Source organism: Durio zibethinus, chromosome 12, assembly GCF_047325235.1.
Source record: "Durio zibethinus cultivar Kanyao isolate XHJ-2024 chromosome 12, ASM4732523v1, whole genome shotgun sequence".
Classification (NCBI taxonomy): domain Eukaryota; kingdom Viridiplantae; phylum Streptophyta; class Magnoliopsida; order Malvales; family Malvaceae; genus Durio; species Durio zibethinus.
The window spans coordinates 6,931,551-6,955,193 of NC_143173.1; the positions used below are offsets into that span (position 1 = coordinate 6,931,551).

The window sequence follows — 23,643 nt, forward strand, 5'->3', positions numbered from 1 at the left end:
AGCCTCTTAATACCTTAGGGTTTTACAATAGAAATGGGGTGTTTTTGTTTTAGGGGCAAGGAATTCATGAAAGCTAAGAATAGGCTTCCCTATTTTGTCATGCATATGGTAGACCTGACAATTCATATCACCGTGTCATATAAAATATTATATTCATATAATATTTTACACGAAAATCATGTATCATAGTTTGTGTCAATATGAAAATATAAAATATAATTTTTTAATTTTATTAAACCTATTTATGGTTCTTTTAAAATTTTAAGTTGTATTATTTTCGTATCTTTTATTTATATCATTTTCGTATCATATTTCAAATTGTCAAATCTACATGGTGGTTTAAAATAAAAAAGAAATAATTGCACCAATAAGAAAATAAAAGCTTTGTCTTTTATTTGGGGGCCGTACTACCTTTTGGACTTGATAAGTATTGGTTATGGATGGTCCAACATTTTTTTATATGCCTATGAACATTTCTTTTGCGTTACTTCAGTAAATTACAACTTTTAATTTCGTGCATTTTATTATTTCTTGATTGATTGGATTCCTATGCTTAAGTTGATGCAATTTAATCTTTCATGTTTTAATTTACTTCGATGCACTTTATTTCTCACACATTTTAAATTTATACAAAATAATAATAATAAGATTAAAAATTTTCGAAGATGAGATCTTAAGAAAGTCCGAGTAGTGATTCTTTAAAATATCAAAGTGAGAATATTTTTTTAAAAGATACTATCAAAGTAATGGAGTATTTAAAGAAGTATTCAATACAAAAAAGATTTTTTTTCATTCATTTAATTACCTAAAATTATATTTATGATTAAATGATGATATATATATATATAATGAGAAAATGACTCTTTTTAGTAATAAAATTAATATAATGATACATAAATATTATGATTAACTATTTTTATTTTTTTTAAATGAATGATAATAATAAAAATTAAAAAATTAGAATTAGAATAACAAAATTAAGTAAAATCAAAAAGGGAAAAAAGTAAACAAAATCTCCGAAGATGGGATTCTAAGAAAGTCTGAGTAGAGATTCCTAATAAATCCCACAGTGAGAAAGTTTTTCTAAAAAATACCACCAAAGTATTAAAGTATAATTTTTAATAAAAAAGGTTTTCTTTGCTTTGTTCCCTTAAAAAATTTTAATAATAATGATTATAAAATAATTAGGTGATAAAGACAAAATTAAAATGAGTAATGAAGAAACATAATATAAAGAGGATAAGTAATATTTCTTTTAAAATATGTATAAAATATGCAATAAAAACATAATAAAATAAAAGTATAAAAAATATATAATAATAATAAAATTAAAAAAAAGATTTTTCATATGCATATTGTACTTGTCATTAGTATTACATAATCTTAAAAGTAATGGGAGTTTCCAATGATGGGACTTTGAAGAGTTTGAGTAGTGATTCTTGAGAATTTCTTAAGTAAAAGAATTTTTTTGAAAATATTGCTAAAAAATTAAAATATTTAGAATAATTCTCAATACAAAAATTCTTGTTTACTTTTCACTTCTAAAAATGAATTTTCATACAGTGCAATAGCATTACAATTTAATTCATGTGCATTATATTTCATATATACCAATTATAAAAGTAAACGAAATCTCCGAAGATGAGATCATAAAGAAGTCCAAGAAGTGATTCTTTATAAATTTTTAAGTGAAAAAATTTATCTAAAACGTCATCAATGTATTAGAGTATTTAGAATAATTTTCGATAGATTTCTCTTTTTTTAATACATAGAATAAAAAATAAATTTTTAAAAAATATTATTTGAATTAAATTATAAACATCATATTTTACTCTATGCATGGTAAATATAAATATTGAAAATAAATATGAACCATCGAGAATAAGATTTTTGAAAATTTCGAATAGTGATTATTAATAATTCCTTATGTGAGAAAATTTCTTTTAATATTACCAGAGTATTATAATATTTTTAGAGATTTTTCAATATGCAATGTTTGTATTTATTTTTCAAGTGAACAACTAAAAATAAAAATATGTTGTTTTACAATAAAAAAATTAAGAAAATTAATTTTATCAAATACCAAAATTAATATATTTTTGTCAAAATTAAAAAATAGTATATAATTAATTGATACCCTTTTTTTAACGGGCATTGTAAGGATACTAATAATTTTTCACATATAATTAACTCCCAAACCCAAATTGTTTCTGTAAACTTAAAAAAATAAGTTTTAATAAGTGATCAATCACACCTAACCAAAAGATATTGATAGTGAATTCTTTTTGGCTTTTTAAATTTTTTAATGATCCTCAAAACCATTATGACAGAAGCTATTGCATTTCAATCAATGCCTCTACCAACCAAATCATCATCCATTCCATTTTTGTAAAAAATAATAGTAATAATAAATTATATTTTAATTAGTCATATATATAGAGAAACACAAGTAATAAAGACTAATTTAAATAAATTATTTTCATTATATGTATAATATTTATGCTATTGATAATGAGATCTTCCAAAATTAATGTTACACCGTTACAACATCCACTATCACTTGAAATAATTTTAGTTTCTAAGTATAAATCAATGTTACTTAACTCTGGATGCGTGGCAATAGTGTCAAACATAATATCCACATTATCATCATCATCTGTAATCATGACAGGAATATACTTCAGCATTTGTCCAACCACTGATGAATATCTACAACTTATTTTGATTCTAAATTGTTGTCTATAAGAGATGCAATGAAAGATATCTTATTTTGCAATGCTTTATAATTTATCCCCGACTTTACCTTAATAACTTTATTAGGAGTTTTATCGTAAGACAAACCTTCTGATACTTGTACATTGCTATATCTCTTCTCTCATATCACTCAATAAGAACACAATAATTCATTAAATGTATAACATTTTAAACTTAAAAAAAAAAAAAAAAAGAAACTAGCTAATAGAATATGTGTAAATAAAATGTAAAATAATAAAAAATTAATTAAATGCCCAAAATTGGCACAAGAAACAAAGACCATAAGCATCTAATTGCCGTAAAAAATTTGAACTATAAAAAAATAAATGCAACTTCCAATTCAAGAAGCTTTCAATGGTATAAAATTTTGGATGGTGATCGAACTAAGGCTTTCACAAACTAGTTGTCATTTTCAATCTTAGCTCATATGTTCCTCCAATGAAGAGTTGTCACATGCGAAAGGAATCATTCATGAATTATTATGAAAAGGTAAGCATCTAATTGCCTCAATGTCAATAACAAAATCCTAATCTCCTAATTAAGCCTAATTTCTCTTTAAAAAAAGACCAAGCCAGTAAGCCTACAACAAGCCAATCACACACAAAAAAGCAATGAACGTTCCAACTCTAGCTTTTCTACCTTCTCCTATGGTCCCGTCTACCCAGTTTTGAGTTTCCCCTCTTTTAAGGCAGTGTATTTTGGTAATGGCGCATGAGCTTTTACACTTAAACCCACCACAACATTCAGCCAATATCTACATTATTGTTGTGTTTTTGCATCACCATATTTTACATTAAAGTTTTAATTATTCAACTGACAATGCTAAATATTACAATTTAATTGAAAATTAAATATTTACAACAAAAGGAACTGAGGTGGTGCATAATATGGTTGGGGCAAGTATGCGGGACCAAAAGGAAGATTTATCTACCTTCGGTTCACCAAGGAAAACGAGGGCTACTACGGCTGGAGTGGCTGATCTGATGAAGCAGCTGAAAACTACAAAGAAGGGTTCTATCGATAAAGAGAAAAATACGCAAGTAAAGGTTGACAGTTCAGCCTTAGGAGGTAATGCTTCTTCCTCTTCTACATAAATATAGTTAGTTGGAATGTTATGGGGCTAAATGCCTATCTGAAACAAAAAATAAGTTATAAATAGGATTAGAAGGATTAAAGCAAATGTTGCTTGTTTGCTAAAAACTAGAATAAAGTAGCGAAACCTGTAGCGAGTCTTTAATAACCACTTTGCTGACTGGTCAATGTATCACAATTATGATAATGCTTATAATGGTCGAATTTGACTTCTATGGAAAGCTGAGCTAAATGTGGAGTTTGTTGATGCTATTAACTTGAGCATTACATGTTACATCATGAATGGTGCCCAAAAGTTTTGCCTCACTGCCATCTATGGGTGCAATATTGAAGGTGAAAGGAAAAGATTACGAGCACATCTGACAATAATTCAAAGCATTATTACAAGCTATTCATGGATCCTAGCTGGGGATTTTAATGTGATAGCCCGCCCAAGTGAAAGCTCACATTATGATGGATGATAGGGTTCTAACTTCAGCACAAGAGAATTTCAAGCGTGTCTTCAGAAGATAGATGTGTTGGATTATCCATATGATGAACCACTCTGCAATAGGAGTAATTATACACTTTTCAGGAAGCTGGATAAAGTGTTGATTAATGGCACATGGCTCATTTAAATGGTTGACTCAACTGTAGAGTTCCTTGCCTCTAAGGTTTCTGATAATTGTTTAGCCTAGATATGGTAGAAAGTGCCCAAACAGTCATAACCAAAACTGTTCAAGTTCTTCAACTTTTGGATTAAGCACTCATAGTTTTTAAGTCTGGTGGAGGAGTCTTGGGGAACGCCTGTCAAAGGGAGTCTTATGGCTGTGTTGCATAAGAAGTTCAAGAGGATTAAGTTGGTATTAAAGGGATTCAACTTCTTCCAATTTGGTGATATAGTAGAGAGAATTCAAAAGAAGGGGGAAGAGTTTGTGGGTGTCCAAATAAAGGCTTTAACTCAACTTTCAGAAGCTGAACAAGAGAAATAGAGGAAGTTGTCATAGGAACTACATGACCTGCTGAAAACTGAGGAAAGCCTATGGAGGCAAAAGTCAATAATTCAGTGTATTCAAGAACAAGATCAGAAAACAGGTTTCTTTTATAAAGTAGTGGTGGCCAGGCAGAAATGGAACACTATAAGAGCGTTATATCATAAGGATGGGAAAAGTTGGAAAGTTTTGAATAAATCTCAGACAAGGCTATGGGATTCTTCAAACAGTTGCTAGGGACAGTGGCTGCCAATGTAGAACAAAGCTTGAGGGAGTTGTTGGCTGACATAATCCGAGTCTCTTTGACTGATGAACAAAGGTATGTGCTCTCACGAGATGTAACCAAATAAGAAATCGAGGAAGCCAGTTTCTCAAAACACAGTGAAAAGGCACCTGGCCCTGATGGTTAAAGTGCTCATTTTTTCAAAGTAGTTTGGAATATTGTAAGGAATGATGTCCTTGAAGCTATATTAAACTTCTTCCAAACAAATAACTTGCTTCCTGCTTTTAATTCCATGTCCTTGCTTTAGTGCCAAAGTGCCAATTTCCAGCAAATATCTTGAACTGTAGGCTAATATCTTATTGCTCTGTAATTTACAAAAGCATTACAAGGATTTTGGCAGCAAGAATGCAACCGTTTCTGCCTACTCTCATTAGTAGAAGTCAGAGTGCATTCATCAGAGGAAGAAGAATAATAGATAACATACTTAGGGCAGGGATATAGCGGGAGAACTCTCTCACCCAAGTGTGTTGTAAAAATTGATCTCAAGGAAACATTTGACTGCATCAGTTGGAGTTTTCTGACAAGGGTGTTTCAGGCAATGGGATTTCTAAAAAGGTATGTTGGGTGGATTACAAGCTGCCTCACTACTCTAATACCTTCCTTGTCCATCAATGGTGGATTGGTTGGGTACTTCAAAGGTGCCAAGGGAGTCAAACAAGGGGACCGTATGTCACCCTACTTGTTTGTCATTGCCATGAATGTTTTCTTAAAGCATTTGGATGCTACAGCCTTACATGGAATACTTTCTTATCATTTAAAGTGTAAGCAAGTTCAGTTGATGCATCTATGTTTTGCTTATGATTGCTCTTATTCACAGAAGGAAAACTTGATTCAGTGGTGGGAATTTGGAATGTGTTGCGGTTATTCTATACATTATCTGGCCTTCAACTAAATCATGTGAAAAGTGAATTATCTTGCAATGGCATCCCGAGGGCTAAGCTTGATGAAATTCTGCAGGTTACAGGCTTTATAAGGGGCAGGTTACCTGTCAAGTATCTTGGTGTTCTTTGGTAACTCGTAGGCTTACTACAGGCTATTAATAGAGAAAATCACTACCAGAATAGACAGATGGGCTACGAGATATCTCTCAAGCTAGTAGGCTTCAGCTGATCCAATCTGTTTTATATAGTAGGCACAACTGCTGGTGTAGGCAGTTTGTTCTTCCCAAAAGGGTCATAAAGCATATCGGTCAGCTTTGCACCAGATACTTTTGAAAAGGCTAAGCAAGTCCTGCAACTGGAGCACGAGTTAGTTGGCACGTAGTATGCAAACCTAAACCTAAATCTAAGGGTGGATTGGGGCCAAAAGACAATGGAAGTTGGAACCAAGCATGTATTCTGAGGTTATTATGGTCCATCCAAGCAGGCTCCTTCTGGATTGCATGGCTGCAGAGATATGTACCAAAGGACAGAAGCATCTGTGAGATATAGATCACCCAAAACTTAAGGTAGAGCATGAAGAAAGTGTTGCAGATGAGAGGCATTGCCACTAAGTTCCTAGTATAGACTGATAATGGACTGGTTTAGCCCCAAAAAGGAATTGGGTATTCTGCTGCTACTGTTTGGGATGAGATAGGGGTAAGGGAAGAGAAAGTGAGATGGCACAAGCTGGTTTAGTGTAAGCTTTACATACCTAAGGATGCCGTAAGAACTTGGATGGTAGTCCTCAACAGGCTTCCAACAAAAGATAGATTGACTGTATGAGGTATCTTTATAGATGGGGTTTGTTTGCAATGCAGGCAGGAAACAGAGACTAGGGTTCACGTGTTTTTTAGTTGCAGGTATTAAAAAACACGTATGGAAGCAAGTATTGGAATTGTGCCGCTTGAGAAAGGAAGTTGCTGGTGGGCAATAAAGAAGCTTAAGGGAAAGTCCTTCATATCAGTTATTCTCAAATTAGCATGAGAAGCCTACATATACTGCATTCAGGCAAAAAGGAACAACAGAGTTTACAAGGCAAAGGAGCATGAAGGGCAATAGATTGTGAAAAACATAAAGACAACAGTTCGAATGAGATTAATTGGACTAAAGAGCATTACTCATGATAATGTAAATAAAGAATTATGTGAAAGATGAAAATTAAGTAGAGAAATGTTTAAATTGTAAATTGTTGAAGAATGTGACTGTAACTTTGTAGCTCTTTATTACTTCTTGGATAATGAATACACCTTTTATCCAAGAAAAAAACTTCCTTAGACTTATACAACAGCTTAATTGATTTCTCTCATTAACATTTTATCGAACATGTTTTGTGATACATCAAATGCCTATTACAAAAGATTAATATTTTTATAAAATCTAATTATAATTGGAATTCAAACAGAAACTGAAACAAAAAATGGATATATTAAAACATTGATTTGTGGTTATATAAAGTTGTCCTGAATTGGCATAATATTGTTCTTAGTTTTCACTTGAAAAGTAGAGGAACCCAAAAAAGAACAAAAAGAAGTATAAAGGATGTAGAAAGAATAGCAAGAGCTAAAGAGAAAAAAGGTGGAGAAGTTGATTTTTTAGAATATTATAATTTAGTTTTATTTTTTAAAATATTTAAAAATATAACGTGGAAATGATTTGACAAAAAAATTATATATTGAGAAATAAGCTTACAGATATAATATTGATTTAAAAAAAAAACGAATTAAAATGTTTTATGAAATATTTTATTAATACAAATGATTAATTTTATCATTTAAAAAATAAAATATTAATATTGACAAATTTAATTTTAATTTAAGAAAATAATAAAAAAATTACCGCACATAATAAAAAAAGAAAAGAAAAGAAAAAGAAAGATACTCGCTTTATTGGGCAAAAAAAGTACCCTTCATCGTCACTGCCTCACTCTTTCACCGGCCACTGCTGGAGTCACAGCCTTTCTTCTTGTTGCCTCTTCCGACCACAGCAGCAGCCCCAGGCGATCTTGTTCGCCATTGTTCTTTTTCACGGATTCTTCCTTCATTTGAGCAGTTCCAGGTATTCTGTGATTTCGGGCTTAAGTTGTTATAGAAGTTCGCGTGAACATATTTTAATTAGATTTGATTAGATCTCAAGAAAAATGCCTCCGGCGGCTCCTCGATCCGGTGATGCCATCTTCGCCAGCGTCGAACGCGTGGTAAGATAAAACTGAACTAAAATTCTTTAATTTTCTCATTCTGTTTGGAAATTTCGTGGACCGCTTGGTTTCCTTTCGTATCATGATTTCTCGTTTGATTTCTCATTTTCTGCATCGGTCATACTATTCAGAGAGAAAGAGAGAAATTTTATGACTCGAGGGGATCTGATTCTTCTAAGTTTGATTTCTAAAATTTGTATAATATGTTTTTTGGTACCAAAGGAAATTTATTCTGCTGATTGTGTTGGTTTTGATAACTGATATGTTGATGATATTGGAATTTGAATTGGTTTAGAATGCAGAACTATTCACTTTGACTTATGGAGCAATTGTGCGTCAATTGCTTACTGACTTAGAGGAGGTTGAGGAGGTCAACAAACAGCTTGATCAAATGTACACTCTCCCCTTTGGACAAACATTGTTCAGTTTCATTCAATAGTTGTTTACTAGAATTATTTGATCAATGCATGATTTATGATGGGTTTGATGTTGTTGTTCTGAAAGTATGATACTATTTATTTTATTTGATCATATTGATTTGTTGAGGTTTGACTCTTTTTTGATTGTATAAAATGAGCACGATAATCGCTACTATATTTTACTACTGCTATCTTCTTATCGTGATAGGAGCCTTATGCCAATATGTTAACATTTGGGCGCTCACATTTTCGTGTATGTGAAGCATCTACACATGTCTGCATGCATCTTTGTGTTTCTCTCACACTCATTTAGACCGTGCAATCTTTCAACTTGATGCCATGAATGATTGGCTCATAAACACTATTAGATGACTTGATTTTTAGTCCCCAGACAACTTTTCTACTTCTACAAGGAATGAAAAAATTTTATGTTGTATATACTCCAAAATGTATCAATCTAGCCGGTTGTTCAGGGTGGGGGGGAATTTGAAATTTACTTGGTAGGCATAAGGGCAATGACTTTAAAGTGAATGAATCATTGCCTGGGAATTGGAATTGTTAGCTCAAAGACTTGAAATAAACCAAGAGGGGGTGAATTGGTTATAATAAAATTTTCAAAATCAATACTTAATAATCACAAATTCAGCAAAAAAATTTATCTAAACAAATAAACACAATAAATGAGAGTAAACAAGAGATAGAGATAGAGATAGAGAATTGGACACCAAGATTTATAGAGGTTCAGTCCTTTCTTTAGGCATTTACGTCCTCTCCCTTAGCCTCTCTTGCCAAGGAGTTCAATCCACTATGTGTTGAAAGATACAACCTAGCTTCTCAAAGCTTTGCACAATCAACACCACAAACTCTTAAAAGTTATCCTCCCCCTTAAGCTTACGAACTCACAATACAAAGTTTCTGAAGTATTTTGCAAACTTTAAGAACCTTTCTAAGGTTGGGTGTTTGCTAACTTGAAGTACACAACAATATTGACAAGAAAATTTAGAGAAAAACTGATATAAGTAGGATTTTCTACACTTTTCTCTCTTTGAACCGCTTTGAATGCTTGAACAAGGTGGTTGGTGAATAACAATAAGTTCTCTTAGCTCTTCTTACTTGTGTTCTGCAGTGGAAGGCTTCATTTATAGGTAGAAAAAAGTTGAGAGCCATTGCTTTGCATTTAATGCTTCAAACTTGCAAAAATATCAGACAAAATATAGCTGTTGGGGCTTTCTGGGTATCAGGGGATCGATTCCCTCCTTTAGGGGATCGATTGGGTCAGTTATGAGGAAGCCTGAATTTGTGCTTAAAATGCCTTACCCGATCAATCGGGTAATGCACCTGATCGATCCTTTATGTGGGGGGATCGATCCATTTTCTGGATTTTCAAACGAGGAGACATTCTGTTTGAACAACTGATCGATCCCTTCAAGAGAGGGATCGATCCCCTATGTGGGGGGATCGATCCCTTTTCTGGAATTTTAGGCGAGGAGAGCATTTTGTGATCGATCCCTTTAAAGGAGGGATTGATCGGGTAAGCTTGAAACCCCAACCAATTGATCCCTACAGGGAGAGGATCGATTGATTCTTGCCAAAACATAACGAAATTTGCTTTTGGAAGAAAAATAAATCGATTCTTTTTGCTAGGGGATCGATCTGGTAAGGCAGGAGATCGATCCTTTCCCTTAGGGGATCGATCCCTTCTATCAAAATATGCCTAATTCCATTTTGTTTCAAGAGTTTTGTCTTGTTTTAGTTCCTAAAAGGATTAAGTGATGATGGAAAAGAATCAATCACTGTTGGTTTGAGGAGTAGTTGTTGTCAGACTGTTCTGTATGCTGGAAACATTAGTTCTGGGGTTTCTTTATTTGTTTCTACTGGAGTGACTAGATATTGACCATCTGATGAGGGAGATTTGGAATGTATAGGATGTGGTTTTGATGGCTGAACGAGGGATGGAGAGAGGGGAGAGTCATCAGTTTAGGAGTTATGTACTTCTATTTAGATTGTTGACTGAATTGAATGTCTCTTCCTGTTTTTGTTTCATTTTACTCTGTTGGCTAAATTCAGAAACTGGATTGTGGTGGGGTTCAACTTTCTTGTTCTTGTTTACCGTGTGCATTTCGGATTGCAAGCATTTCTCATTATTGATAGCCTTTTATTTTGTATAATTAAGTTAAGAAGTTGATTAAATGATGTCAAATTTTAGACTGCTTAACTACTTCTTTTACCATGCAGGGGCTATAATATAGGAATTAGACTAATTGACGAGTTTCTGGCAAAATCTAATGTGTCCAGATGTGTTGACTTTAAGGAGACAGCAGAAGTGATTGCAAAGGTATACTAATACTGAGTTTTATTTTGTGGTCAAATATATATATTGATTCAAATTTTCTTTCATATGTTCCATAATTGCTCTCTGATCTTCTGTCCATAAAATGCTATTTGGAGTAGTGCATATCTTGCTTTCTCTCTCCTTTCAGTGTTATTATTATTATTATCTCATTGGTTTTTGAGGTGAAGAAAGACAGTGAGCAAAAAATAACAGGTAGATTAACTAATGAAGATGGATGGGTTTGGAACATTGATTTGTGGTAGAAATATGAGTAAATCTCTTATTGGATGATGTTGGACAACTAGATGGTTAGGATTTATGACAATTTTCTTATTTGGGTTCTTGATAGAACAAAGAAAATTAACCACAGAAAAAAGAGAAGAAGAGAAGAACACAGCTAAATTTGATTCTAACAATAAAAAGAGCAGTAATGCAGGAAATCTTATGATACTAATTCTCTTATCTCAATAGAGAGTAAATTAGACTGGATATATAGAAAGAGTGAAATGACACTTAGGACTTTAACAACTATTTGGACTCTGAATAGGAAACAAACAAACTTAATATAAAACAACACATAAACTATAAATAAGAACCCTATACATAAGAAAAACCCAAACTAACTTCCTGGACTTAAAATGTTCAATTTCTAACAATGTGAAAGATTATAAAAATTCCTGTGACACTTGAAACTTAAGAAAACAGAGAATAGAATACAAACCTTCAACTTTAACTTGAAGTAACATAAATTTAAGACTTAAAGCCTACTTAATAGCCATCTAAGCTTCTTATTATTGGACATGTGCCAAATATGGCTTGTGCATTAGAACCAGCCTTAAAATACCTTCTAAACACCTTTCGAGGCTGCTGCCAGAATGCTTCATCATTTTATATATGCAGTAACAGAATAGGAATATTCTCTTTGACTGAGTTGCTTATATTTTTCTTTTCTGCCAGAATAATTTATGATTAACTGCTTGTTACAGCATCAGCATGTCAGGTGGATCACTAATTTATTTTCTTCATTCAAGCAGATCTAAATTATAGGCTATGGATTTTAGTAAACTTTTATGTATGATGGTATGTGCATACTTGTTCTGAGGAATCTAAATTGCCAATTGAAAGAAGACAATAACATGTGCATGAAAAAATATATGATCGGGCATATGCATTTTCATGAACACATACGGATGCCTTTTTTCCCACTTTCCCCTTCTCAAATGGATCATTTTACTTTTTAATAAACCCACATGAACTTTTGAAAGATTTATGATTCTTAGTTCTACATTGCTCTAGGTTTGAAATGTTTGCTGGACTTGTTTATGCTGAAGCCATTTAAGATATCATCTTAGTTCTCCTTTTAACAAGTATGAAGAAGGCCCCAAATCTTGTCAGTGCTAATGAATCTTCCATATAGGTGGGTTTCAAAATGTTCCTTGGGGTCACTGCATCTGTTACAAACTGGGATGCTGATGGGACCTGTTGCAGCATTGTTTTGGATGATAATCCCCTTGTAGACTTTGTAGAGCTTCCTGATACGTGTCAAGGTCTCTACTATTGCAACATCTTAAGTGGAGTCATAAGAGGAGCCCTAGAGATGGTGAGTGTTTAAAGACATCTTTGATCCCCTTCCATTTTATAGTTTGGAGACTATGATCCTTTTTTACCTTAGGTGGGTTCAATACAATGGTACTTGAAGTATAAAGACATCTTTGATCTTTGACCACCACTGTCAATTATGCGGTGGCTATTTTAAAAGTACTTTGACGTTTGCAATATCAGTACCACTTTTCATTAAGTGTGATGTAAGTTAGAAAGGTTAGATTGGTAAAATTTAATTTTGAGCATTGTTGGTATTGGACGTGTAAAAACTTTACACCTTTTTATTGTGTTGTTTAAAGTATGAGTTTCATCATGATCTCTGGGAAGATAGACCAATGTGGCTATCTGTTGTAAAGGTATTATTAAACCTTTCTTTCATATTCATGAATGAAAGTGATGATCTTCTTCGGTATTGTATGCAATGAATTATTCCTAATTACTAGCAATTCAATTGGGATAAAAGTATTCTCTGTTTACGAGCAGTTTAACCTTGCCTGTGAATTTATCTTGTGTTGTGGAAAAGTCCAACCTATATCTTCTATAATCAAAGTGTCATGCTATTTTAAGCTTCTCATGTATCGATCTTGATTATTATTTAATGCCATGCCTCAAAGATTAATAAGTATTTTCGGACCTTTGGTAGTTTTGATATTGCAATAATTCATTCTTCTTCTACTTCTTAAAGAATAGGAGGGGAAGTGGGACAGATTTGCACTTGTTGCTTTAGAATATTCTGAGCCCTTAGTCTCTAGCATTTAACTGCTGTATCATCTGCTAATGCCGAAGCCCGAAGTCAAGCTATTGGTATCACCTTTGCTGTTTTCTTCACTATGCAATTCCCTCTTTTGTTCAGGTGTCAATGAAGACTGAAGTCACCTGGATCCGCGATATGCTCAGGGGAGATGATGCCTATGAGTTGCAGGTGAAACTTTTGAATCAAGTCCCAGAAGAGTACCCCTACAAGGATGATGAGTAATATGCAAACATAGACCTTGACATGACAATGCACGCTTACAATATTTTATTTTTCGTATTTACCTCAAATGTCTTCATGAAGAATAGGTGTTCAACAACATTTCCCCTGATATACGTTTTGCATGCCATCTTGTATCCGAATGGATCTTCCATTTAGGGTTTATATTATCTATATTCTGAATTTATAAATGTTATAACGCCTGCACTGCATTCTTAAATTTCATTTCTCCGTTTATGATCTTTTTGGATTTCAATTTGCTTTGTCATCTTGTTTGCCATCTGGTATCTTTAATTTCCGGAGGTAACTCCTTCCTTTTTTAATGCTGTTGCGGCAGCAGCTATGGAACTGTTGTTGTAGCCTGTTTCTAACCCTTTCTAACAGTGAGCTTCAAGCCAACTCTTATGTCATGAAAATGGTACCTAGGGATGCGCTGCATATGAAACGGGTTGATCTACCTGGTTTTACTTTGAACAACTTTCGGAACCGATTTTATCTTCGGGCAATCAACTTGATGCTGTTCGGTAAAATAAGGCAGTGCAGTCTACCATTCCATCGCATTGAAGTTCTAGTTGAGAGTTGAATCTTTTTTTGGATAAATTTTGGGAGCCAATTCTCAGTTGGTCTTTTGAGTTTAGGTTAACGTCTAGAGTAATTCTTAAATTATAGTGAGAATTATAGTAAAATAATTAATGCGATACATAAATTTTAAAAATATTTAATATGAAATTTAAATTATAAATATATTAATTAATATGATATTTAATTTTATGTAATTAATTTTAAATAATGATATATAATAGATATATTTTTTTAAATATCATATTAATTAATAAATTTATAAATTAAATATTATATTAAAAATGTTTAAAATTCAAATAACATTTTCAATATTTCATTATATTTCAAATGTCGGTTGATCTGTTTTGAGTTTCAATAATGATTGAATCGACAACTAAAAATTTGGCGAAGTGCAAAGGTCTTCACGCACTATTTTAACTCAATTAATTTTAAGCCCGTGTTATGTATGAACAAACAAATCAATTATATATTTTTTTACATACACTACTATTAAAAAAAAGTAAAGGATTATTCATTGAAAAACAACAAATTTTATTTTTTTAAAAAATATATTTATAATTTTGATAAGAAATTATATTTTCATAATAGCATATAATGTTATAAATTTTATTTTGTAATGTGGGTGATATATTATATATATGTATGTACGTATACGAAGAAGGATTAACTTACACTAATGTAAAATGAGATTAATTTACATTAATATAAAATTTTTTTAGTTTTATATTTATTTTAGGATTGATTTCAATAGATTCAAGAGATAAAATTAAACTATTTTTTTAACTTATTTCTCTCACACCTTAAATCTATTAAAATCAATAATAAAAAAAATGTAAAAAGGTATAAAACATTTTTAATGTAACTTGATCCCTCGATTATATATATATAATGGTATACTTTGGAGAATTTAACCTATTGATATTTATAAATTAATAATTTAATATTTATATGTATCTTATCTTTATCATAAATTTATAATTTAATAGATACAATTGAATTATCTTACTTTTAACTTCTAAAAATACAACATATAAATTTAAAAAAAAAAAGTAAAGTGAAATAATTGTTATGTATTAAAACAAATACCATATTTATTTGATTAGTGAACTTTCAATCAACTTTTAACAAAAATTAATATTTGATTGACCTAATTAAGAAAATCATTAAAATGTTATAAGTCAATATACAATTATAAAAAAAATGGAAATGAAAATTAATTAATTATTTTAAAGTTTCATTGTTTTCTTCAAAATTAAAAAAATACACGTTAAACACACCACATATTTTTTATTCAATTTTTTTATTAAATAACAATTGAATTAACCATGACCAAATAGTTAATTATAATAAAATTGTTGACAAAAGAGATCTATTCATAATATAAGTGAAAGTAATTAATATCTTAATTTAAAAATTATATTGTCGATTCATGTAAAATAAATTAAACAAAATATATATAATAAAATAATATCATATATATTAAATATAAATAAATATAATGTTCGAAAAATTACAAATTAAAGGTAAAATGTAACGAAAGTTAAATTTTTTTTTTTCCTGTTTTTCTGTTTCAAAAATATGAAATTTTTATCTTGTTATATTATAAAATTTTAAATATAATATTTTAAAATTAAAAAGATATTCAAGGAATTGACAACTCAAATTTTTAAAACCAGGTAAAATGTTCAACATTGTAAAACCAGGTGCGAACATTTTGCCGGAAAAGCAGAAGAAGAAAACAATCAATTTGACAACTCAAATTTGTACATATCTATTTGATCCTCCATGGCGAGATTGTATTGGGCAGTTCATCTAAACTAAAACAGAGAAACCAAATTCCCCAACCGACAGGTAATTAACGACGAAATGAAACAAAAGGAAAATCAAAGTTTTGCCTTTTACTTTGATTTCCCCTCAAGTTTATTGTTCAATCTCCTTGATTTCTTTCCACAAAAGGGTTGGTTGGTCCTCAAAATTTAAAAAAAAAAACAATAATTGCTTGTTGATTTAAAAGAGAAAGAAGCGGAAGAAGAAAACAAACAAAAAAGAAAAAGAAAGGTAGGAAATGGCAATGCCATGGGGCATGACTCTATGGATGGCAAAGATGGTGTGGATAGCTCTAAGTGGATGGGTTTCTTCTTGCTTGACAATTGCTGATGAAGTTGCAGCCTCTCTCAGGAGCGGTGATATTGGTCCCTTCAATGTTGGCTAACCTCAACTTTTATTTTTCTTTTCTCAATCAAACCCACTTCTCTGGTTAGTTTCCTTATTAATTCTCAGAAATTATACTTCTTTTCGTCTTGTTTTTTCTTTCTTATTTGTAAATAAGACAAGAATCAAAGATCTTTTTTTTTTTTTTTTTACATAGTTATGAAATCTTTGTTTGCTGTAAGAGTTGAATACTCTATTGATCCTTATGTGATTTCTCCCGTGCTTATATTTTTCATAAAATGCTGAAATACTACTTGGCTCTTATCATTACACTGTTATTGTGCTTGTAGCTTGGTATGTTGAAGAGAAATTTCGTTTATTCTTGCCATTTACTCCCTTCAGTTTCGTTTCAAACCACATACATTTTTTAAGCATAATTTGTGAGCAAATTATCTGCTCTTCAAGGTGTCATGTTCCCATAAATTGGTCTTCTAAGTAGACGAAACCTGATTCAGCCTGGGGAACTTACAAATTTAATTAATAAATAAACCATAAGGGATATGGGTATAGAAATAGATAGGGATTCATGGCAAATCATGCGTAAGCCTACAACAGAGGTGTTAATTCTGAAATTCACATCAGATGATATGCTAGAAAGCTAGTTACTGATTACTTTCATTTTGCATAGAAGTTTATAAAAGAAACCCATTTAGAGATACTTAAGACAGGTTTCAATTGTTGTTTGTAATATCATAAAGTTAATTGAGTTTATTATTAACCACTGAAATAGTTTCTTGACTGATCCTTTTCTCTGCTAATTATTACATATTTAAAACTTTCAAACTACACCTGTAGGAAGCTAACATATCTATCTAATTGTGAAGATTTATTCATCACCTGTTATCTAGCTGCAAGAATCTAGTTTTCTTTTCTCTTTGGTTATTCACTAATCTGATATATCTTAGACATGAAGGGTTGTCAACCATGTTGTACAATCTAGATAATGTTGGATGGGCTGAACGATCTGTGTCTGATGCATGAGTTTGTACTTTTTAAGTTAATTGTAATGGGCTTTGCTGATTTTCCTTGGGATCAAACACATATAGGATGACTTTATGAGTAATGGAAAATTTTTTTTAAACAAAGGTAAAAACGTACAAACTTAATCGATCTTTCAAGAGATGCTTTTGGATTAAGTGGCAGCAAAGCTTAGGGCATTTATTGGTTGGTAGATTGATTGTATATTTGCAGACTTGATTATATTTATTGCATGTCTACAAACGTAGTTACAACTACTGAGATTTTTTAAGTTGACATTTGTCTGACCTTCATAGTAAAAAGTTTCACAATGCCTAGTGTCGATATTTGTGTTCAAAAGACATTGGCAAGCCATTCTAAGTATATTTCTTATAAATTCCTATGACTATAGGACACAAAATGAAGGGGAAAAAGTGCATATTTGATTACGGTAGACCGGGCTGGTGGTAGGTTTGAATTATTTTAAGCATCCACTTGATTGTTCAGGCACCCAGATGCAGAAAAAGTTTCTTAGCGTGGATTCCTTTACAAGTAAGGCAATGAGAATCTTCTGCTTTCCTGGTTTTGATTCTTACACCTCACCTCTTGTGACAGCTTTGGTTAAGAACTTCAACAAATGTGGTCTATTAAATATACTCTGCTTGACCAAGTGGATGAGGAACCATTGGAATTAGAGTTGAGATGCTTGAACGAAGTTTTTTGGTGCAATTAAATGTTTTGTTTTTATTCAAGACATCAAGTTAACTATAGTCTATAGACTGAAAGTTGTTATGTGAATTTGGATCTGTTAAAGTCTAAGTTGATGAATTTGACTAAAGTTTTCTAGGAAGAGATCGATGTGCTTAAGCTTGGTTCTAACAAGTGTTTAGAGTTTTATATAGATGACTCTGTTCACTGTTCCCTATGTTACCATCTAATGGCATGTGAAATTGATTACATACATACTTTTTGCGCTAAGACTCGATACACATGCATACACATGCTTAGATATTTAATTTACAAGCATGGAGAAGCCTTTCTGCTTATCATAATAGCTATCATTGAACTTTGTTTAACCATGCTGAACTTTAGCTCAGGAGTGTTCCTCTAAAAGGCTTGTAATGAGCTTTATGGCATAGGCATAGGTAGGAGTGTAAATGATACACCAATGCTCGCAAGTTACTTAGGCTTGACTCGAATAAAACTCGAATTCGGCTTGATCATTGTCGAGTCAAGCTCGAGCTCGAGCAACTTGACTTATTGGGCAAGCTAAGTTCGAGTATCCTAATGCCCAGCTCAAATAGCTCGTGAGTTTGATGGAACTTTTAAATTTTAATATATTTTTATTTTTTAATTAAAAAATTACTATTTTATCCTTATATATTAATTCGAGCTTGAGCTCGAGTTTAAACACGTAATCAAGCTTGAAATCAAGTATAAAAATCGAATGAGTTTGAGGAACTTGATTTTTATCTAGAGTTGAGTTTGAACTTGAAAGTTAAAACTCGATTGAACTGGAGTCGAGTTTTGAGCAATGAGTTTTGATTCAAGTTCGAGCTTGAATTTTTCATTGTATCAATTCAGCTCAATTCGATTACACCCCTAAGTAAAGGCGTGGGGTTTATTGGTTTTTTGTTTTACTTACAATTTTCTGCTTTATTACCACTGTTGTTTCTTTTGGGCTAATTGTTGTTTCAGAACAAAGCTGTTAATTAATTGCTAGGAATCAATACCAGATAAGCCATTATGCTTTGAGCTATATTCAATTTTGTTGCTCTACTTTCATTTGTTCAATACACTCACATAACTTTTATTTTGGTTCAGATTTGTGTCATGAATTAATGGAGAAGGACTATTTCATGGAATATTCCTTTTGAACTATAAAAACTAATAAATATTCTGATTTGGAAAATAAAAAAGAAAAAAGAAAAATGTTGAGGTGGAAAATGATTATTTTGTTTTTTTTTTTGTCTCATTTTTTCTTTCTTCCTTTTCACCTTTCCCTCTCTTTCCTTTCTCTGTTTTCTCCACCTCAACTGCCGCAACCAATCCAGCTTTGAACTGTCAAGGTGGCCTTAGGGAGGTTGGCCAGTGTTGACCTAGCCTCTCTGATCCAAATTGGCATCGGGTGACACAAGATGTGGCTAAATTGGCACCGAAGATGACCAGCTTCTTCTAGCCTGTCATGTGGCAGCCACTGGTGCTGGCATGTTCACTAGCAGGAAAAAAGGAAAGAAGAATAGAGAAGGTAAAGGAAGAAGAAAGAGTGAAAATACTGAAAAAATGATCATAAGAATGCTAATTTTTGCAACCCATTTAAGCATAATGTTCAGGAACCATTAAGTTTTGATTGCATTTGGATCACAAGAAATGTTCAGCGATAGAATTGAAGTAAATGAAAGTAGAATGATCAACACTGAATATTGGCGCAAAGTACAATTGTGAATTTGGTATTTATGCCTGATTGTTACCGTCTTATTTTTGCTACTTGATTGATTTGGTGCAATTATTAATTTTTAAAGGGATAAGGTCCAATTTTACCACTCAAGTAAGAGTGATGGACCAAATTTATCTCCCATTTTTTTTATCGTGTGCAATTTTGACACTTTACTTTTAATTCGGTTCACAGTAATCGAAAGTTAATGAGAAAGGGGAATATTCTGTGAAGATTTAATATTCCTTTATCATTAACATTTGACCATTTTTCAACCAAATTAAAAGTGGAGTGCTTAAATTGCACCTTTTCAAAGATGGATGATAAGTCTTGTCCATAACCTTTAAGGGGAGTGATAAATTTGGATCTTATCCAATTTTAAAAGCCAAAAAAATCAGCCATTGTTTCCTAGGGCTATTTTTAGTTTGTTGAGTAGTTGCTGCTCCTTTATGATGGATAAACTCTCTAATAATACCCATTTGAATTATTCTATTAGCATATATCGTTATACACTGTATGTACTTCTCTACATTCTTATGCAAGCTTATATCAAATTAGTTGCTGATTGCTGCTGGCAGTTTCATAGTTGAGACTGTAAAAATTGAAAAATTCAATGCATGTATGGCTTAAATGTCCCGTAGAGTGATGGGACTTACCATGATGAATTGGACTTATTCTCGACCAATGAATTAAAGTGAAGCTAAATGGAACATGCTAGATGAATGGATTTTGAATTTGTGAAGTAAATGGAATTCTTATTTTATGGTGGAAATAGCTGCTTTTTATCTAAAATGTACGACATAGGATTCATCAAATTTTCATGGTGGCTAAGGTATGGTGTCAGGTGAGGGATCTTGGGAGCTAAATTTTGCATTCTTGATTATGCTTTGTTGTCTATGTTGTGGTTGTCTTAGCTACTCAAGGCAGCTTGAGTCTTCACTACCAAAATTAACCCTTCCCCCCCCCCCCCCCCCCCGTCCTTTCTCTGTTCTTTTCTTTGAAAGGACAAACAGGAGGACTGAAAACTGTTTCTGGAGATGTTCATATGAACTTATAATAATGTTTCATTCTGGAATGATTAAGATGCTTTTCTGCTTACTTTTTGCTGATCTCTTTTGCTTTTCGTGTGGTCATCCTCCAAACATCAATTGATCAGCTTCATGCCATATTGACTTTCTTTTCTTCCGTACATTTTGGGATGTCAATAGGTGCGCAAAGTATGAATGTAGCATGATACAAAATTATTTGAATTGGTATAACGATAATTATTGAGTCTGCTAATGTAGGGTTATTTGTTTTCTGCACATTGACAATTTTTAAGGAGCTAACTCATATTGGGGGTGTCTTTAGATACAGTAAGGGGATTGCTTTGAGTATTCAACAGCCAACACTGTGCTAATGCTAGATTATTCCCTATATTTTTTTAAGCATGGTGAGAAGTGATGTATAAGAGTTGCTACATTGTTACATAGATGTAATGCAAAATGAGTTATGGTTCCCACATTTTCATGGACGGTTGTATATTAAAATGTTAGTGCAAGATAATAAGCTGCATTGCGTGAGTTGGAACATCGAGACATTAATAGGTAAATTAGAAAAAGGTGATTGAGACTATGATTTGGAGAAGGATTAGTAACATATGCATTCAAAGAATTTAACTAGGAAGGAGAAAGTGTGAAGGAACTTGAAGACTTGGGGTTCATACATTTATAATCAATCAAGGATAAAACATGTAATAATGCAGTTATTACAATGAATAGGGTTTTGAAGAATGATCTTGTGATGTATATAGGAATACGACCCTGGGTATCAGATTTATAATGGGAGAAAATGCCTTGTTGTCCTGTCCCAGTTGTATTTGCACCTTCAGCAGGTGAGATGAGTTTTATATTCTTTTATGATATGATCCATAAAATTTAGTGCAACCCATCCTTAGCTATTAGAAGTCCCGACTTGAATTCATTCGAAAAAGGTAAGAAGGGAGAATTAACCTTCAATGGTGGTTGATTTATTTTGCACTAAGAAATGAAAAATTAAATTGAAATTAATCATGGTTACTGATATATCTCAATTATACCTTTTGTTAATACAAAGTTACTTTAGAAATGTAGTGTTTGGCAAAGTAGGATTTCCGATTGCAACCAATTTGATCATAACATGGTTACTACAAATTTTTATTATTGTTGTCCACGTGCAGTTCCCTGGTTGTTTTGTTAAATCCATGTTTCATTTCATAGTCATCCATTTTCTTCTTTCTGTCCATGGCTTAAACACATTTTGACCTTTGATATGTGAAAGCAACTTGGAATTTCATTGCAGCTATGCCAGACTGAACAGATAAAACATATATTAATTAGACATTGATGGAAACCAATAACTTTAACGGAGATAGATTTCTTGTAAATCAAATTTGTTAATTCTAAAGGTAGATTTCGTTAAATTTATTATTAGGAATAAGTAAATAAAACTTAAAATTAAAAATTAAAATTGATAGATTGAAAGATCTTATCATATAGATCAAATGTGCAAAATTTATAAAAATTTTGATATATTTATTAAATAAATGAAAGTAAAATTTAATAACTTTTGATATAATTTTAATTTTGATTATCATTGATAAAATTTTAATAACTTATAATATAATTTTGATAAGTATTGATGCAATTTTGGTAATTTTGATAAAATTAATAATTTCTTGATATCATTTTTGTAATCTTTTGATAATTTATGATATACTTTTAGTAATTATTAATAAAATTTATGTTATTAAATATTTAACAATGAATTTTTTTACGAAAGCAAAGGTTCAATTTTAATATAAGATGATTTTTTTAATATAATAATATTATTATTTCATTCAAATTTAAAATTTTTTTCATTAAATCTGCCTTTGAAGTAGTCCTGTAGTTGGGATGCTAAACTTATTTTCAATTTGATTAACATGTCCAAAATTTCGATAGAAATAGAAAGATTTGCATTTGCTTCATATTATACAACTTTGTGTAAAAGAGACATCTCATTTATATATATATATTAGTTTTTGATAGTTGCGTGATGCACGTACACGCACATATAATTTTTATATTTAAAAATTTATTTTAATAAAAAATTTTTTTGATATTATAATAATAATGATAAATATTAATAATTTAATTTTGATTTTGGTATAATATAAGTAAAATTTAATAATTTTTGGTATAGTTTTGATTTTAATCACTTTTGATAAAATTTTGATAATTGTAAATATAATTTTGATAACTTATGATATAATTTTGATAAATATTGATATAATTTTGATAAAATTAATAACGTTTCGATATAATTTTTGTAATGTCTTGCCCTTATCTAAATTAACTAAATATTTTTTGAGATTTCTCGTAAGATTTTCTAATAACATGTTTAATATTTTTATTATTTAAAAATATCATTAATTTATATTGTTAATAAATAAAGTAGTTATTTTCTTCACAAATTGCTACCTATAATGAAAAAAATCAATTCAAAATTATCTTTCTTTTAAGATGAGATGCGAATGTTAAAATATAAAAAATCCAAACTGAGTCAGGCCAAGTTTTGAGTGAAGCAAAAACCTGCTTTGACTCAGATTCATTGAGGTGGAATGTGCATAGAAATTTTAGGAAATCATGTAGAGAAATTAAATTTGGTTGGACAGGTTTGCAGCTTTTTATTTTGGTCGCAGAAATTAGACCAGTCGATGATGGAGGATGCTTTGTCCCTTCAGAAATTTATAAAAATGATAGAACAAAAACAAGAAAGCAAACGGATTGATGGTCTAAAATGCGGGGTACCCATGTGGTGGTCCTGCACATTAATCATATGTCAACCTCAATCTGTTTGTTTGTTAGGGTCCCAACACGTTTGCCATGAGTCATGATTACTACTCAATTATACATTTACA

General features: G+C 31.5%; 3 protein-coding genes across 6 annotated transcripts; all 3 read left to right on the top strand.

Moving 5' to 3' along the window:
• Positions 1 to 5,029: 5,029 nt before the first annotated feature.
• Positions 5,030 to 6,114, top strand: LOC149515637 (uncharacterized). The gene is made up of 3 exons (XM_089741764.1): positions 5,030 to 5,136; positions 5,608 to 5,765; positions 5,918 to 6,114. The coding sequence occupies exons 1-3, from the start codon at positions 5,030 to 5,032 to the stop codon at positions 6,112 to 6,114; spliced, it is 462 nt and encodes a 153-aa protein (XP_089597890.1).
• A 1,768-nt stretch (positions 6,115 to 7,882) lies between these two features.
• Positions 7,883 to 13,782, top strand: LOC111296338 (uncharacterized). Of its 2 annotated transcripts, none has more exons than XM_022890598.2 (6): positions 7,883 to 8,075; positions 8,154 to 8,214; positions 8,510 to 8,607; positions 10,869 to 10,968; positions 12,383 to 12,565; positions 13,421 to 13,782. In XM_022890598.2, the coding sequence occupies exons 2-6, from the start codon at positions 8,158 to 8,160 to the stop codon at positions 13,541 to 13,543; spliced, it is 561 nt and encodes a 186-aa protein (XP_022746333.1). In that variant the 5' UTR covers positions 7,883 to 8,075; positions 8,154 to 8,157; the 3' UTR covers positions 13,544 to 13,782. The 2 variants fall into 2 exon arrangements, with proteins under 2 accessions (XP_022746333.1, XP_022746332.1); XM_022890597.2 differs by having other exon boundaries at positions 7,885 to 8,075; positions 8,146 to 8,214.
• A 2,024-nt stretch (positions 13,783 to 15,806) lies between these two features.
• LOC111297264 (uncharacterized) lies at positions 15,807 to 19,638 on the top strand. Of its 3 annotated transcripts, none has more exons than XM_089769253.1 (2): positions 15,807 to 16,378; positions 19,345 to 19,638. In XM_089769253.1, the coding sequence occupies exon 1, from the start codon at positions 16,188 to 16,190 to the stop codon at positions 16,332 to 16,334; it is 147 nt and encodes a 48-aa protein (XP_089625379.1). In that variant the 5' UTR covers positions 15,807 to 16,187; the 3' UTR covers positions 16,335 to 16,378; positions 19,345 to 19,638. The 3 variants fall into 3 exon arrangements, with proteins under 3 accessions (XP_089625379.1, XP_022747661.1, XP_022747662.1); XM_022891926.2 differs by lacking the exon at positions 19,345 to 19,638 and adding an exon at positions 17,798 to 18,118 and having other exon boundaries at positions 15,808 to 16,378; XM_022891927.2 differs by lacking the exon at positions 19,345 to 19,638 and adding an exon at positions 17,703 to 18,118 and having other exon boundaries at positions 15,809 to 16,378.
• Positions 19,639 to 23,643: the final 4,005 nt, after the last annotated feature.

Excerpts from the sequence above, each read along its gene's own strand:
- LOC149515637 (XM_089741764.1), top strand. The coding sequence starts at position 5,030 with ATGGGATTCTTCAAACAGTTGCTAGGGACAGTGGCTGCCAATGTAGAA. Across the intron at positions 5,137-5,607 it reads TCTTTGACTGATGAACAAAG|TTGGAGTTTTCTGACAAGGG; the intron begins GTATGTGCTCTC and ends TGACTGCATCAG. Across the intron at positions 5,766-5,917 it reads GGGAGTCAAACAAGGGGACC|AAGGAAAACTTGATTCAGTG; the intron begins GTATGTCACCCT and ends TCTTATTCACAG.
- LOC111297264 (XM_089769253.1), top strand. The coding sequence starts at position 16,188 with ATGGCAATGCCATGGGGCATGACTCTATGGATGGCAAAGATGGTGTGG.
- LOC111296338 (XM_022890598.2), top strand. The coding sequence starts at position 8,158 with ATGCCTCCGGCGGCTCCTCGATCCGGTGATGCCATCTTCGCCAGCGTC. Across the intron at positions 8,215-8,509 it reads TCGCCAGCGTCGAACGCGTG|AATGCAGAACTATTCACTTT; the intron begins GTAAGATAAAAC and ends GAATTGGTTTAG. Across the intron at positions 8,608-10,868 it reads AACAAACAGCTTGATCAAAT|GGGCTATAATATAGGAATTA; the intron begins GTACACTCTCCC and ends TTTACCATGCAG.